This window comes from Nannospalax galili, unplaced genomic scaffold (genome assembly GCF_000622305.1).
Source record: "Nannospalax galili isolate Female #2095 unplaced genomic scaffold, S.galili_v1.0 scaffold1104, whole genome shotgun sequence".
Classification (NCBI taxonomy): Eukaryota; Metazoa; Chordata; class Mammalia; order Rodentia; family Spalacidae; genus Nannospalax; species Nannospalax galili.
Genome location: NW_008350769.1, coordinates 179,670 through 192,525, shown reverse-complemented (window position 1 = coordinate 192,525; position 12,856 = coordinate 179,670). Strand labels below are relative to the sequence as shown.

Genomic DNA, 12,856 nt, shown 5'->3' with positions numbered 1-12,856 from the left:
GAGGCAGAGGCACGTGGATCTCTGAGTTCAAGGCCAGCCTGGCTGACATAGTGAGTTACAGGTCAGATGGGGCTACAGGTAGACCCTGTCCAAAAGAGGCCCCCCCAAATATTTATTTTTATGTGTATGAGTTATTTTGTCCACATGCATGTATGTGCACCATGTGCATACTTGGTGCCCAAGGAAGCCAGAAGAGGGTGTCAGACCACTTGGAACTGGAGTTACAAGCTGCTGTGAACTATCACGTGGGTGCCAAGAACCAAACCCCTGGTTTTCTGCAAAAGTAGTAAGCACTCTTAACTGCTGAGCCATCTCTCCAGTCCAAAAGTACTTAATAAAAAGCTGGCCTTCTTTGATGAGGAATTCTTATAACATGAGGGGTTTCAATGAAGAACCTAGAAGTCAGAAACCCAATTTCTCATGTGACAATAATGCACACAGTTGGAAAGGAGATGTTAGTGCCATTAAAATCAGCGACACAGATGGACTGGGCTCCAGATAAGCTGGTGCACAGGGGAAGGAAGCTGTCCTCTTCCCCATTCTGCCCTAGAGGGCAAAAAGAAACAGAATCAGAGATATGCCAGACCTGAGTTTCCTAGTGGTATTCATGTTAAAATTCACTTTTTGCTTTAGAATTTAGAAATTACACAGAGATGCAAGTACTACACTAGAAAATGAGAGACACCTTTTCTCTTATAAACATTCTTATGACTGTACTGTGCTCTCCAAAGCTTTAGGACAATTTTGAGTTTCAAAGAAAAACTTCCAGGGCAGATAGGCTACTAACTCTTGACAGATGCCTGGAGGAGGAAAGCAAAAAGCCATGTCATTTAAGCTGGCATGGAGGATTTCTTTCCCCCAAGATAAGGCCTTGGGCTGGAGGGATGGCTCAGCAGGTTTAAGTGCTTGCCATGCAAGCCCAACCACTCAAGTTTGATCCCTAAAAGCCATGTAAAGGTGGAAGACAAGGCAAGGCCTTGCTGCATAGCCTTAGCTAGCTTCAAACTCCTGATCCTCCTGCTGGGACTGTGGACGGGCACATGCTGTCACTGAATTTTTATGGACTGAAAATTACAAGTCTAACAAGAATAAAGGTAGTCAGGAGCTTTGGTTTAAGACGACTGTTGATGATGGCCCAGCTACTTCATCTAATCCCTACCTTCCACTTCCACCAGAAATAATCATCAGGGCAGGAGTAAGTTTCCTTACACTTGCAGCTCCCTCTCCTGTCATCTGGATGCCTGCAGGCCACAGTGGTCTGTGTCACCATCACTGCCCTTCTGCCCACCTGAGGCTCTGGAAGCCAGCACTGAACATGCTCATGACATTTGGGAAGTGGATCTTGCACCAGAAATGTGCTATAGCTGGGGTGAGTGGGAAGGACTGGGGGTAGAGGCCCGAGGTGGGTACCAGAGACTTGCTACCTGCCTCTTTTCAAGATTCCTGGCATCAAATTGAGAGAGAGGATGACACTTTCAGGCAATAGCATTGTTGCTTAGCTCAAACCGTGGTTGCAATAGGGGTCTGCCCTGATGATAAAAGTGACAGGGACACATGGACACACAACAGGCACACACATCAAAGCCTTGCTATTTTTAACAATGTACTTTATACAAAATAACCAGTTCATATGGAAATAAATCGACAGATCTCTCAAGATCAAAAAGCTTTTTAAAAAGTTCTTCCAAAAAATTATCCAACACACATATCAAACTAACTATTGAGGTAAGTGTCGCTCTCAGTGAAACGGAATCAGCAGACCACGACAAAATATATACAATATAAAAATAAATAGCATTCCCCTTTCAGTACTGGCCAGGGTGGTTCACAGGGCTTTCATTTTTGTAGCAGGAGATGAATGTCTTACACTGTGTGCAGGCTGGCAGAGCCAGGCTGGGGCCCCTGGAAGCTGTCCATAAGGCAGGTGAGGTACCCTTGCTTGGGGAAATGAAGGGGCCACAGAGCTACAGAATGAGGTGGGGGCAGCAGCATTGCAATAAATTACTAAATATTCATACTTCAGTCCCCACCATACCGAGAGAAAGAGAGAGAGAGAGAGAGAGAGAGAGAGAGAGAGAGAGAGAGAATGAATAACCTAGGCCTAGCTAACAGGAGGACCACTGTCTCCACCTCACCCTTAGAGTGTGTGTTTAAGCCCAGCCCAATAAGCAGAGGGATCAAAAGCTAGCACCAAGGCAAAGCTTGTATCAGTCTCCTTGGATCAGGGATGCAGCCCAGCTTGCCCAAACCCTGCCTTCTCAAAGGGAAAGTGATCCATTTCTGGTCCTAAAGCCCCACAGAAAAGGGAGGTCAGTGTCTCTTCACTCAACAAGTCTCAAACCACATCTGATTCCAAGTCAGTGTTCTAATCCAAGGCGCAAAAAAAAAAAAAAAAAAAAAAAATGCTTCTGCATGTCCTGCCCACATGCCACGGGCTCTCGCTGCAGCTGCTGACAAATGCTTTGGCCTTTCAGAAACCCTCAGGATTGAATATTCTATGACTCACTGATGCATGGGAGGGAACTCCACAATGGGAGTCTATAATAGCCAGGGAGTGAACTAAGAATCCTACACCAATGGGAAAAGAATGCTAGGAAACCAGCTGAGCTTATCTAAATATGGATTTCTAATCCATGTTTTAGAACTCTACATCATCAACTTGTCCTTGGTTTGGGACCTTGGATTAAGCCTTCCTGTGAAATTCCAAGTTAGTTGTTTTGGGGGGAGTGGTACTAGGATGACACCTAGAGCCTTGTGTATGCTGGGCATGTGCTCTACCACTGAGCTATACCCCAGAGCTCTTTTTACTTTTGATTGTGCTTGGTATTTTTGAAACAGGGTCTCCCTGTACCTCCAGCTCATCTGGAACTTGCTATGGAAAGCACGCTGGCGTGGATTTCAGAGCTCTGCCTGCCTCTGCCTCCTGAGTGAAGTGCTGGAGCGCTGGGATTAAAGATATGTGCCACCATGCCCAGCTTTTTACTTTTGAGACAGTCTTGCCTAGTTGCCCAGGCAGGCTTTGAACTTGTGATCCTTCAACTTCAGCCTTTTAAGTGGCTAAGATTATAAGCTCACATTACTAGGTCTATTTTATTTTGTGGTGTATTTTTGAGATTGAACACAGGGCCTTGCACATGCTAGGCAAGTGCTCTGTCATCGAGCCACCTCTCCAGGCCTCAAATTAAGTCTTAAGAGCAGTGTATCATTTACAGATTTGAACTTCCATTAAATGAAAGCTTAACCAAATGGCATGACTTAAGGGCTTGTTTGTGACAACCTTGGTGAGGGTTATATTGGGACATATGTGAATCTGGGACTGCTTTTAACAGGCCTTCTTTTGATGCCAGTAGAAATTAGCATAAACAACAACCACACAACAGATACGTGCTATCAAAAATAACATTAAATGGTTAGTCGTGAGAAAGAACATAAAAGACCAGCATAGGTTGTGCCTTCTGAGAGCAGCTGGCCTGGAACCTGGGCTCAGTGCTGCACAAGCTCAGCCAGGTATGAACTAAAGCCAACCTGGCCTAGAGAGCAGAGTGGCCGGACCTTTATTTTTAAAGATGGGATAGAATGTTATATGCATGAGAACCCTGCGTATTTTCTCCTACCACAAGAAATTTTAGCCAATAACTCCTACTACTATTTTATTTAACATATTTCACGGGGGTAAGTATATTCACACACCCATGAACCTTCTAAAAGGCTCTAATTTTCTTTCAGGATCTTTTTTCTTTTAGGCTTTGGGGAAACAGATGCTAAGTTATGAATAAGCCTGATAAAGGTAAGTCAAACACCAAATCAAACAGAAGAGTGCTTCCAATTATGCATAGATCTCAGCTATATCCTTCTGGGGACCACTGAGTCAGCACACGGACAAGGTGATGGTGACCTATAGGATATAATGTCCTTCTAGCCTGAGAGCAAACCTTTTAAGACACCCTTACACAGTACTTTCTAAGTATTTCATATCCCATAATCATCATTTCCCTACTGGAGAAGACAGCAAATGCATGTATTTGCATCTGCATAAGACACTTGGAAAGAGAAATGCTAGAGGAAGAAAGCTAAGAATGAAAGATCTCGTTTGGGTGTGAGTTTATGAGACTCAATAGCAGCTCAGGTCACACATGCTCCTGATTCTGGCAGCTATAGGAAACTTTTAGCAGATCTATACTTCCATTGGACTTTCCATTGGGAGGGAGGAAGGGCCAGACCCTGCAAGAACTACACACCACCAAATTCCCACAGAGATACAACTAGACCAACCATATTGCTGTTGCTCTTGTTCACAGTGTCATAACAATATAGTTCAATTTCCTATTGCTTTTCCTTGATAAACCAGGAAGGGAAAGTAGGGATAAAGGAATTGACTGATTATTATTTACAGCATCCCTTTAACAACAGGAAAGTGAGGGTGGGATCAGATTGTGCTCAGCATCCTCTGCAGTTTAGGATCTTGGAAGAGGGCTAATGGTTCCTAATAGGGAGTTAGGAGCAATACATCATTATGTTAGTGGCATAAGGCTGTGAGCCCAGAACAGGTATCACCAACCCCATACCAGCTGCTCCTCCTTTCCCCTGATTTTAGACCAACACAGGAACTGCAGTAGTATGCTTTGATCAGGTTGACTTACACTAGGCTCAATAGCAGATCAAGATCCATTCAACAAATCTAACTTCTTTATTCTTCTAATATAGATTATGCCAATGCCAAGTTTCTGAGGAGATTTCAGATCAGTGACTCAGTTGACTTGCAAACACAAAACCCCAAGTTTGTTGGAAAGAAAACTTCCTATTTTGTTGTGCCACACCTAGAGGGCACCTGTGCACTCTCCCAGCCTTTCAACACCAGGAGGTTAGTAAGCAGTCACTTCCACTATTTGGGAGCAGGTGTTCTGTACTCCATCTCTGTAACTTGGATGTTTCCAATTTCTTTCTTTCCCTTGTCACAGATTGGAAGACTGTTCCACATTTACTAAGGAAGATGGAAATGGAGGGAAGGCTTCCACTGACCACCCCCTCCCTTGCCCAGCTAAATTTATAAAAAAACTAGGGCAGATTATTGTTTTATGGAGATCTCTTACTATCTCAAAAGCATGCTTTAAAATGTTATTCTTTTACAAACACTTGCAATTTCAAGGCATTTCCCTTAGTTTATTCTTTGTGGGAAATTCAAAAGTTTAAACAGAGGTCCTAACTTTGGTGACATCTCAGCTAAAATAAAATACAGAATGCTAAAGCAGGGAGAATCCAGTGTAATTCACTTCTAAATCCATAATAAAGTAATTTAATACTGTAAAATTGTTCCTACCACAAACACAACAAATGATTTTCAAGAACTTGTCCTTGATAATAGCTACTTTAAATCATGACTGATTATACTATGATTCACTTAAACTGAATAAAAACTATACACACTGAAATAGTCCTAAATTCAAATTGTAAATCTAAAGGATACACTTTCCTTACTCAAACCTGTGCAATTTCTTTATTGAGACTAACATATACAAGAAACCTGAGTAGTCACTTTCACAGACGTGATCTGTACTAGAAAGCTTTATGTGATGCCTTCTAGACCACAGGCTCGACAGGCCTATGAAGAAGCCACTTTATCTTGTAGTAAGTGAAACACTCTACAGCGCCCAATTCCTGGTTCACAACTATCTGGTAGGGCTGGTGGAAAATCAGGAAGGGACATGCTTTCCCAAGTCCAGAAGTTGGGCCACCAGGGTGAGGGCAGCCTGTCCTCTGGCTAAAACATCCAGTGGCCACATGACAGCACTGCCAACAAGCCGAGGTGAGTACTGAGAGGGGTAAGCACAGTACTGAGATTGACTGGAAAGGAGGTGCTTAGCTACTCGCTGTGGGACAGCCGCAACAGAAGTTAATGGCATTTAAGATGAAACCATTCCTGACCTCTCTCCCAAGCTCCTCAAAGCATTCAGTGTGACCTGACTGTAAACAGACCAAGACCATTCCAGTGTTGTGTGTCCACCATAGCTGGGAAGGACTCCCAGCTCCTCCATGTGCCCACCTGACCGTCCCACTTTATGTACAATACATTCACCACCCAAAAAAAAAAAAAGAAAAGAAAAGAAAAGGCAACATGAAAATTCTGTAAACTGGACCCAGCTCCAAAACATTAATACTACAAGTAGTCCCTTCCCCAAATATATACCTGAGATTAGCTGCTCATGAAAGTTTAACAGCACCACTCCAGCCTTACATGTACCCTCCACCCAAGTTTAAAGTGATTTTCCCTGAACAAGAGTCTTGGGATCTGGAGAAGGCAATAGGAACTCCAGGTACACTTGTTCTCGCTGTCTGTCAGCTGTACAGGTGACTCCTGTCATGGACCTCCCATAGGCTTCAGGCCAGTCATCTGCAGAGTGTGCATCTAAGGCCAGGGACAGTTCCAGCTCCTGGTGGCTTGATTCACAGCAAGAGGTGGAGTAGGGTGTCAGGGACAGAGTCGGACAAGGACCACTCCCCCAAGTCCTCATGGTCTGTCTCCACGTGCAGCTTTCCATTTTCTTGGGGGTTATTTCCTCCTTAGACTAGCTCTGAAAGGAACAAATGAAAATTTTGTCAAATTTTTTTTTGGTCTTTTTTGAGACAGGGACTCCCTGTAGCCCCAGCTGTCCTGGAACTTACTAGGTAGACCAGGCTGGCCTTGAACTCACAGAGATCATCCTGCCTCTGCCTTCCAAGTAAAGGCATGTACCACCACTCCTGGCTTAATTTTGTCAATTGTCATTGAGCTTGAGAGCACAGATCTAACAATCAAAAAATGTCACATGGGGGGCTGGAGAGATGGTTCAGTGGTCAAGAGCACTGGCTGCTCCTGCAGAGAACCTGGGTTCGGTTCCCGGAATCCACATGGAGGCTAACAACTGTCCCTAACTTCAGTTCCAGAGGCTCTGTCCTCTTCTAGCCTCTGTGAACACTGCAGGACATGGATACACTAACATACATGGAGGCAAAATATACATACACACATTAAAAATACTGTCATATTCTGGAATATTTGGCTTTCAGATTTTTAGACTGTGTATGTCTAATTAACAAGGTATGCAAACAGTTCTCAAATCTGGAAACCTGAAACCTGAAGTGCAGGGCTCCAGGCATTTAGAAGAGAGAATTCAACCTACACTTGTTTCATGCACCTAAAGGGATAAAGATGCTCTACTTTTTGGTAATTCTTACCTGATCCAGAGGAAGTGTTGGGGGCTTATGTGGGGGCAGCTCTTCTGGTGATGCTGTGGGTGCTGGAGTCTTTGGGAACAAGGACTGTGACTGGACTGGATGCATATGCATTCTACAGCGGAAAAAAAAGAACAGTAAGACCTAATGAAAGGCCGGGCATGGTGGCACATGCCTTTAATTCCAGAGGGCAGAGGCAGGCGGATCTCTGTGAGATTGAGGTCAGCCTGGTCTATATAGTGAGTTCCAGATCAGCTGGGGCTACAGGGAGACCCTGTTACAACCCTCTCCAAAGAGTTAATGAGGACCTAATTACTAAGAACATATACATGAACATACTGCCTTAATTATGTAGCTGATCCAATTTGGAATCATTAATTCTGGGACAAAATCGCACATTGCTTCCTGGAATGATGCAGTAAGTGAGTAGGCTAAGCATGACTGAGCTAAACCCAGGAGCCAGTGAACCAAACCCAGAACCAGAAATATATTCCTCTCAGAACTGGACTGAATTCTTTAGGAAACAAAGCAAAGATAGGATAATGGTTTGTAAGGAGACTAAACAGACACCACACCAAATGCAAACATATACCGAGCCTTGATTGGACACTAGAGCAGAAAGAAATCACAAGAAAAGTGGAAAAACACCTAGGGGCTGGAGAGATGGCTCAGCAGTTAAGAGAACTGACTGTTCTCGCAGATGTAGGCAATATACCACACACATAAAATAAAAAATATTTTAAAAACAGATCTCTAAAAGACATTTCAGGGACAAGGAGGGAAATTTGAGGACGGCATGTTAGTGACCACCATGCTGTTTCTTGGGTGAAGCGTCAGTTTTGAGACTGAGGAGCAGGACACTGTTGTCCTCATTCTCAGTAGAAGTGAGGAGCTTAGAAAGGTAAGCGTCACAACAGCTGCAAGGTAATTTCCAGTGGCTTGAGGGAAAAGGCACAGAAAAGTAACAAAACATAAGCAGTTATTTAGACATGCAAAAACAAGCATGGAAAATGTTAGATGTGAGAGTGAGTGTGGCAGCACACACCTGCAAATCCCAGCACTGGGGAGGCTGAGGCAAGAAAACTGTGAGCTCTAGACCAGACTCAGCTACAGAGCAGGATTCCATCTCAAATGAATAAAAAACTATCACACACACACACACACACACACACGCACGCACGCACGCACGCACACGCAATTAAAAAATTTAACAAGAACATTAGCATGCACAAAGCCCTGAGCTCCATCCATACACCACATAAACTGGGTGTGGTGGTGCATGCCTATAATCCCAGCACTCAGGAGGCAGAGGAAGGAAGATCAGGAGTATTCTTAGCTACATAGTGAATTTGAGACCACCTGGGATAAAACCCCCATCTCTAGTAACCAGAGGGCTGGTGAGATGGTTCAATGAGCAAAGGTACTTGCTGTCAAGCCTTACAACTTCAGTTAGGTGCCCAAGACCACAAGGTGGAAGGGGAGAACAGACTTCTAATTGCCCACTGGCCTCCATGCATGTGCCTTGGCACAAGAACTCAGGCATGTGAGTGCACATACACTTTCTCTGATTCAATAAACAAAGAAATAAGATTTAAAAAATTAAGCCAGTTTGGGGCTGGAGAGATGGCTCTGTGGTTAAGAACATGTGACTGTTCTTGCAGAAGACCTGGGTTCGAATCCCAGCACCCATATGGCAGCTAACAACTATCCATAACTCCAGTCCCAGGGGATCTGACAGCCTCTTCTGACCTCTGCAGGCATTGCATGTCACGGTGCACTTACCTACATGCAGGCAATACATGCAGACATATAAAATAAAAATTAGCTGGGCGTGGTAGTGCACACCTTTAATCGCAGCACTTGGGAGGCAGAGGCAGGCAGATCTTTTTGAGTTCAAAGCCAGCCTGGTCTACATAGTGAGTTTCAGGACAGCTGGGGCTACTGGGAGACCCTGTCTCAAAAAGAACCCCCCACCAAAAAAAAAAAAAAAAAAAAAAAAAAAGCCAGGTGTGGTGGTGGTGGCCTAAAGACTGGCTTTGAACTCCTACTAAATTTTTAAAATTTATCTATTTTGAGTTTATGTGTATGAGCATTTTGCCTACATGTGTATGTAGGTGAATTCATGTCATACAATGCCCATGGAGGCCAGAAGAGGGTGTAGGATCCCCTGGAACTGGAGTTACAAACAGCTGTTAGCTGCCATGTGGGTGCTGGGAACTAAACCTGGGTGCTCTGCAAGAGTAACCAGTGTTAACTCCTGAGTCATCTTCTCTCCAGCCCATGAACTCTTGATCTTGCCTCATCTCCTTTTCTTTTTTTGGGAAACAGGTTCTCCCTGTAGCCCCATAGGAACTCACTAAGTAGACCAGGTTAGCCTCCAGCACACAGATATCCACCTTCCTCTGCCTCCTGATTACAGGAATTAAAATCATGCACCACCATGCCCAGCTCCCTACAGGTTCTTAAAGGGTCACCATAAACTGATGTGTAGAAGTTTCATAAGAACAGAATTTAACTTGATCCACTTCTATTTTTTTAATCCAAAGGGAGGAGTAAGAGCTAAGGAGGGAAACTTCGGCCCACATATACTCTGCTCCCCAGGGCAGACCCTCTTTAACTAAGTGGTTAACTAGGTGGCAATGTAGACTGACCTCTGCCTATAACTCATAAACTGTAGTTCTTGAGTTTGCAGTACCAATAATCTTTTCAGGTCAGACCCGGTGGTGCATGTCTGTAATCCAAGCACCAGAGGCAGGATAATTCCCGAAGGTCTGAGGCAAGCACAGGCAGTAGCATGAGACTTTGTTTCGAAAAGAAAAAAACCAAATCAAACCACAATTACCACCATCAATAAAAAAAACCTTTGTAGTTCTTAAAATAACAAAACTTCGTATCATTTAAATGCAAATTCACTGGAGTATATCCAGCACCACCAAACAAACAAAAGCAGGCCAGATGCCAATTAATTCTCACAAAAAGAAAAAAAATGGCAAAGGTAAAGCTGTGCTCTATTTTCATTAAGTCCTTAGCATCTATAATTCATATGCTTTTCTTGGTCTTGGACCATTAGTTTATATTCATTCCTAAGGCCACTGTTCTTCTTAAAAATTAACTTTATAATGCCAGGCATGGTAGTGCACGCCTTTAATCCCAGCACTCAGGAGGCAGAGGCAGACGGATCTCTTTGAGTTCAAGGCCAGCCTGGTCTACATAGTGAGTTCCAGGACAGTTGGGGCTACAGGGAGACCCTGTCTCAAAGAGACCAAAAAAAATTTTTTTTCTAAGAAAACAAACCCAAAAGCAACCTAATGCACTCTCACCCTGATGGTCTGTACAACTCTTGGAAAGGGCCTCTTATTCCGCTTCCGGTGCCAATATGCTCCATCATCACAGCTTGAAAGTGACCTAGGCCCTCTTCCTGACCACGATAGATGGTGCCCTCTGCAGAGAGGCCATTGTGCTGGGAGGCCACTGGATGGGGAGGTGGGTGGGCAGCCATAGGGGATGGGTATGCCCTGGGCTGAAAATGACTGGCTGGCCTCTGAGGAGTGTAAGGAGGCCTTGTTTGCAGCATCACACTGTGGGGTGGGAAAGCAGGAGAACCAAAACCCATTCCTGAACTCAGAGGTGGAGGAGTTCCATAAAGATAGTCGCTGGCCGACAGCGAACTCTGCCGCTTGGTGGCTGCATTATGGTTGTCCAGATCTAGAAATTCTTTGGGACTCTCTGGCCTTTCCATAGATTCATCCAGTTTTTCTTCCTCTGGACCCGGATTCTGTCCATCAGTTGGGACAACTTTAGCAGACACTGCATCCATTTGAGTTGGGGATGTTAAGGCAGCATTTAGTGTCTCACAGCCTTGCAGATTAGCTATGACATTCTTATCTGGGAAGAGGGGCCGTGGGGTTGGAGGGTGATTCCCTGGGGGTCCACTTGGGCTTCCCTGGGGAGGGAGAGGTCTCTGCCAATCAGAAAAGTCCTGTGGACATGTATAATAAGGAGTCCGTTGGTAAGGGTGATAGGAGGGTTGAGAGGGTGGTTGGTAGGGATATCTCACTCCCTGTTGGGGGCAGTAGCGGGGAAAGACTCCAGGATGAGGACTGTTAGCCTGGTAGCCCCTAGGGGAGAAAGGCTGAGGATGTGATCCTGGGGACTTCCCGCCTATCATAGGGGCCAAGCCTTGCAGGCCTGGATTCATGTGGTAATGTGTACCTGAATTAGAGTATTCTAGGCCAGGCATGTACAAGGGGGAAAACTGGTTCACAGTGCCAGCCATCAAACTGGGGTCTGTGCCAGGAGGTGTAGCTGCATTCTGTCCTGTACAGGGTATGGTCTCCTGCAATGTTTTACCTCTGGGGCAGAGTGGTTTTTCTGAACCACTGCCACCAAGGCCCTTCCCCTCTGACCTACAAGGAGATGCTTCACCAACAACCCCGTTTTCAGGGAGAGATCCTCTGTCTGCCACCACAGAGAGGTCTCTCATACAGCCTTGCACAGGTGGGCTGGTGTAGCTGCTGTCCAAAGGCCAGGTGTTCTTGCTCTTTGATGTTTTATAATTGTCTGCAGTTTCTGAAACATCACTTTTGAGTTCTGGGCCCTCCACTTCCCCTTCTTGTGGTGAGCTCTGCCTGGTACAGTTGGCTTGCAGGGGTGGTGCTGGATGAGGTAGCTGTTTGAGGTATACCCCCTCTGAAGCACAAATGTTTGTTGTTTTCTCTTCAAGTCCAGGCAAAGGCTCTGCTGGGAGGGAGAGCAAAAGAGTAAATCAGTAGTTGAAATGACAGTATCAATGGATGCAATAATGGAAAGAACATGACAAGCAGTCAGATGAAGAGGGTCAAGGCTGAGGTGACATGTGGCAATTCAAACCTCAGCTTGGTACTCTGCTAGGGAATCTCTGGAAAGGAGTCTCAATGTTGGGATCTGCACACTCCCTTTCGAAAAGGTCTAGAGGGAGAACACAGCACTTCTATAGTTACCAAAGAATAAGCATGTCTGTGTCTCCCTCCTATGCTGTCAGTCAGACTAGAAAGAAGCCAAGAGATAATTCACAGCTCCAGGCCCCAGAGTCAAAACATGTGAAATATGGCAGGAGAATACAGCTGTCACTAGAATTGATGCCCACGTAGGGGTGCAGTAAAAACCCAGGCAGTAAGAAAGACCAGGCACAACTCATGATGAGTGCTGGAATTATGGCACAGGCAAAGGTAATTCAGTACTTCTGCCTAGCTCGCTCACAGGCACAAATTTCCTCATGTGCTCAGTACTTACCCAAATCAGAAGCTGTGAATGAATGAACTTACTCATCCTATCTAGAAAGCTTTTCTGTTTTTTGATGATGAGATTGAGGGGCCTTGAGCATGACTATATGTGAATTAAAGCTAGCTATAAAATCAAAGTCACAAATTACAATGAAAATGAAAATCCAGGGCTAGAGAGATGACTCAGTGAAGAGCACTGCCTCTTGCAAAGGATCTGGGTTCAGTTCCTAGCACCCACATTGTGGCTAACAACCATTCTAACACCAGTTCCAGGGGATCTGACACCTTCTGTTCACCGCTACAAGCACTGCACACATGAGCAAAACACTGACACGAGTTAAAAAAAAAAAAAAAAAAAAGGGCCAGGGGGGGGATAATATTTTTTT

General features: G+C 44.8%; 1 protein-coding gene across 1 annotated transcript in view; it reads right to left on the bottom strand.

The window, feature by feature from the left end:
- Positions 1 to 2,986: 2,986 nt before the first annotated feature.
- LOC103745891 (cat eye syndrome critical region protein 2 homolog) overlaps positions 2,987 to 12,856 on the bottom strand; it is a 155,105-nt gene continuing 145,235 nt past the window's right edge. Inside the window, exons 17-19 of the mRNA XM_008847902.3 lie at positions 10,530 to 11,949; positions 7,213 to 7,324; positions 2,987 to 6,569 (exon numbers count right to left, since the gene is read on the bottom strand). Of these exons, the coding sequence (XP_008846124.1) occupies positions 6,564 to 6,569; positions 7,213 to 7,324; positions 10,530 to 11,949 (1,538 nt within the window). The 3' untranslated portion in view covers positions 2,987 to 6,563. The remainder of the gene's footprint in view (positions 6,570 to 7,212; positions 7,325 to 10,529; positions 11,950 to 12,856) is intronic.